The 3,326-nt window shown below is 54.2% G+C and overlaps 1 protein-coding gene across 1 annotated transcript; it reads right to left on the reverse strand.

The window, feature by feature from the left end:
* Positions 1-1,016: 1,016 nt before the first annotated feature.
* Positions 1,017-3,101, reverse strand: LOC142788263 (ABC transporter G family member 23-like). Its single transcript, XM_075884869.1, has 2 exons — positions 1,947-3,101; positions 1,017-1,886 (listed from the first exon to the last, which is right to left on the reverse strand). The coding sequence occupies exons 1-2, from the start codon at positions 3,099-3,101 to the stop codon at positions 1,017-1,019; spliced, it is 2,025 nt and encodes a 674-aa protein (XP_075740984.1).
* Positions 3,102-3,326: the final 225 nt, after the last annotated feature.

A 3,326-nucleotide genomic window follows, 5' to 3' on the forward strand; every position in this document is an offset into this window, starting at 1 on the left:
ACAGTCTTCTCAATCCTTCATAGTCACTGCAGCTTGCTACTGTACTCAAGTTAGCTCTTTCATGCACATTTCTTTAAGCGCTTAGTCTTTCCGGTATCGGTGCTTGAGCATGTCGATAGCTTTCACATAATTACTGTCCGAATATTAAAGCACCTCCACGACAGCTGCCGCTCAACCGGTTAGTGATGACAGAAGGTTCGTGAACTTTTGATTCTCGTTTAATTCTTTTCTCACGTGAACAGCCGATTCAAACTGATGTCAGAATCTCTGCCACTTCCTCATGTCGCCATCGAACTTCATTAATTCTACCTTTGGTAGCTTTACTGAATTTGCTTGCGGCGCTTGCCTCGCATTGTCATTTGAAGGGACCTGTAACCTCACTGGCTCGCGCCGTTCTTGTCGACAAAAGTAGGCACTCATGTTATGCAGAATGCTAATCGTCCTTAGCTTGTACTCAGTGGTCCTCGCAAACTCAACTTCGGCTGTTTCCGGCGTTATGAAGTATTTCATTTGTTCGTTAACTGTCTTTAACATGTCGGCAATGCCTCTAATCTGGCTCGCTATCAGTGATATTGCCACAGGGTCTTCATTCTCATGAAGCTTATTTTCTGCTTCGCTCACTAGGTGTGTTATTTGCATCCTCGGCGTTTTTCTTTTCTTCGAAATTACTTCCCTGTTCATTTTGAATAATTGAGGAAACAGCCGGTCGCTCACAGATTTCAGCGGCGAACCTTCACCCGTACCTGTGTCGTCTTCCGTGTCTGTGCCGCTCTCTCAGATTGCGATGTGCTGTCTCGCTGCCGTCGGTTCGCACTGGGCCTTCTCTTCATCCGTCCTGTATGGCCTGTCTTTCGTCCTGGTATTCCGTGGCCAGTGGGAAGAGGAGAAGCCGCTATTCTGGACACGGCACCATGTCGCAGAAATGAGACGAAGCAAGCGTGGACTGCGTTAGATGAGAACAAGCAGCAAGAATCCTTTTTTATGTATTTTTATTTCGAATGCTGATATAATGTAATTCACTTTGAAAGCGAGTACATGATCATGGCGAAAGCCATGAAGGCCAGCGTCCAGCCGGCCGTCACTCCCGCAGCCCGCACAACATGCACGTTGTCGTACGTATAGTTCCTCAGCATGACGCCGCGCATAGCATGTGCCGGAAGGGCCTGCGGTACGGCCCAACTGAAGGGACGCAGCACCTCCGGGGCGCCTTCGACGGGCCATAGCACACCTCCCATGAGAAGTGCTGGATAGAGGGCGGCCATCGAGAGCAGCAGGGCCGTCGCCTCATCCTTGGATATCGACGAAGTCAAGAACCCGAAGTTCATGCCGCAGAGTGCCATCAGCACTGGTATGAAGAAGGCCGCGCAAAGGCTTCCGCGCACAGGAGTGTCGAAGACGCTGACGAACACCACGAGCATGAGTACCGTCTGCATGTACGCCATGGACATCTGAACCACCGCATGGCTTGTGATCACCTCCACTGGTGTCACGCCGGCTACAATGGATCGTCCACGGATTCCTTCCTGGTTCTCGGCTACGAGCAACAGCGCCGTCAGAGACATGGACAAGGCAAAGAGCGTCGCGACGATGATGCCAGGGCTCATGAACTCCCGGAAGGTGAAGTCGAAGGCGCTGTAGAAAGGATCCGTGAACCGTATCGTTTGAAGAGAGAAATTCAGGCTGGTCAAGTTGTGGGAGAGTGCCTTCAGATACCTAGTGTGTGCTTCCAAGATCTCTAACTGCAACGTGTTCCTGATGGTGTAATCGGTCGCGTCCAGGAAGAAGTTGACCAAGAACCCCTTGGTGTATCCCCTGAGCGACTTTGAGTGCACCCTGGAATTCAACTCCTTCGTGTAGTTTGGTGGTATGTGGATGGTGCCCCAGGCCTCTTAACCGAGCACCGCATCAAAGGCCTGGCGGATATCCGGAAACGGCTTCTGCGTTACAGTCTCATTAGAGATCTCGGCGAGGAAGGCTTTGCTGTATGAGCCGTCCTTGTCTTCGTTGACCACGCCCACCGGTAGATAGGAAGGCTTGCCTCCCACGAACAGGCAGAACACGACGCCCACAAAAGACGGCACCACCAGCTGGAACAACACCGTGATAACCTTGCGCATGATCTTCAGCAAGTTCTTGACTACCAGCGCCCTCACACGAAAGCAGCTTCGCACTGGTCCCCAGTTTGTCCATGTGAGCAGCAATTCCGGTACAGGACACGGCTTCACGGGTGACGCAGGGGCCAGCCGAGGGCGCCTCATCGACTTCGGCTTCTCAAGCACTGGCCGCGTCTCTTCGACTTTCTTTTCAGCGTTCGTCAGCGCCTGTTTTTCAGTGGGCGGCGGAGGAAAGTCCAGTGCCTGGCACACCTTTAGGTAGGACTCAGCCAGGGTAGCCGTGCCATACATCTGCATGAGTTCGCCCGGCGGCCGCTCGCACCAAATCTTGCCATTCTTCATCACGCCCACCGTGGTAGCCTCGGCGATTTCCTCGATGAAATGCGTGGTGACGAGCAGGGTGACGCCGTCCTCCTTGGACAGCACAAGGAAGTAGCGCCAGATAGCCTCACGCAGCACCGGGTCCAGACCCACGGTGGGCTCGTCCAGGATGAGAAACAGAGGCTGGTGCATCAGCGCCACAGCCAGGGACACGCGCCGCTGCTGGCCACCGCTGAGGTTCTCGACGAATCTGTTGGCGGGCAACAGCTGGAAGAAAGAGCAGAGGAAGCTGATCCGCTCGTAGATCTTCTCCAAGGGCATACCGAGCAGCTGGCCGAAGAAGTACATGTTCTCGGCTATTGTGAAGTCAGAGTGAAGTGCTAACTCCTGTGGCATGAATCCGACGCCCGGACCAGGCACCAGTCCCCGGTGCAGTTGCTGACCGAAGATGAGCACCTTGCCCGAGTCCGGCTTGCACAGACCGACCAGGCACTTGAGGAGCGACGTCTTGCCGCAGCCACTGGCACCCAACAAGCCGTAAATGGCTCCCTTGAGGATGGTCATGTTGGCCCCGTCGATGACAGGCGGCGAGTTGCGGCTGTAGCAGAGCCTCAGGTCGCGCACCACGACGGCCGCCAGGTTGCTGCCTGTAGATGTAGGTCCCATTTCAATGGCAATCGATGGTATTGCGGCACTTGGTTCTCGAGAATGAGGCACCCTCCCACGAAGCGAAAAGGTTGCACAGTAGTTGCAAGCTCACGTCGTGCGTTCAGCGACAGTTGCTCAAGCCCTGATATTTACGGGAACACCACAGAGAGATATGCGAGCGCGCGCTTTTCCGTGCCCCTTGTCTTCTTCTTCTTGTCTTCGGCGAGTATCAACTGTCGCTAG

Source organism: Rhipicephalus microplus, unplaced genomic scaffold (genome assembly GCF_043290135.1).
Source record: "Rhipicephalus microplus isolate Deutch F79 unplaced genomic scaffold, USDA_Rmic scaffold_50, whole genome shotgun sequence".
NCBI classification, from domain to species: domain Eukaryota; kingdom Metazoa; phylum Arthropoda; class Arachnida; order Ixodida; family Ixodidae; genus Rhipicephalus; species Rhipicephalus microplus.

What these genes read in the sequence shown, in the direction of transcription:
- LOC142788263 (XM_075884869.1), bottom strand. Translation starts at nt 3,101, where the DNA reads ATGGGACCTACATCTACAGGCAGCAACCTGGCGGCCGTCGTGGTGCGC. An exon ending in CCGAGATCTCTAATGAGACT is followed by an intron (nt 1,887 to 1,946) that starts GTAACGCAGAAG and finishes CTCGGTTAAGAG; the next exon opens with GCCTGGGGCACCATCCACAT.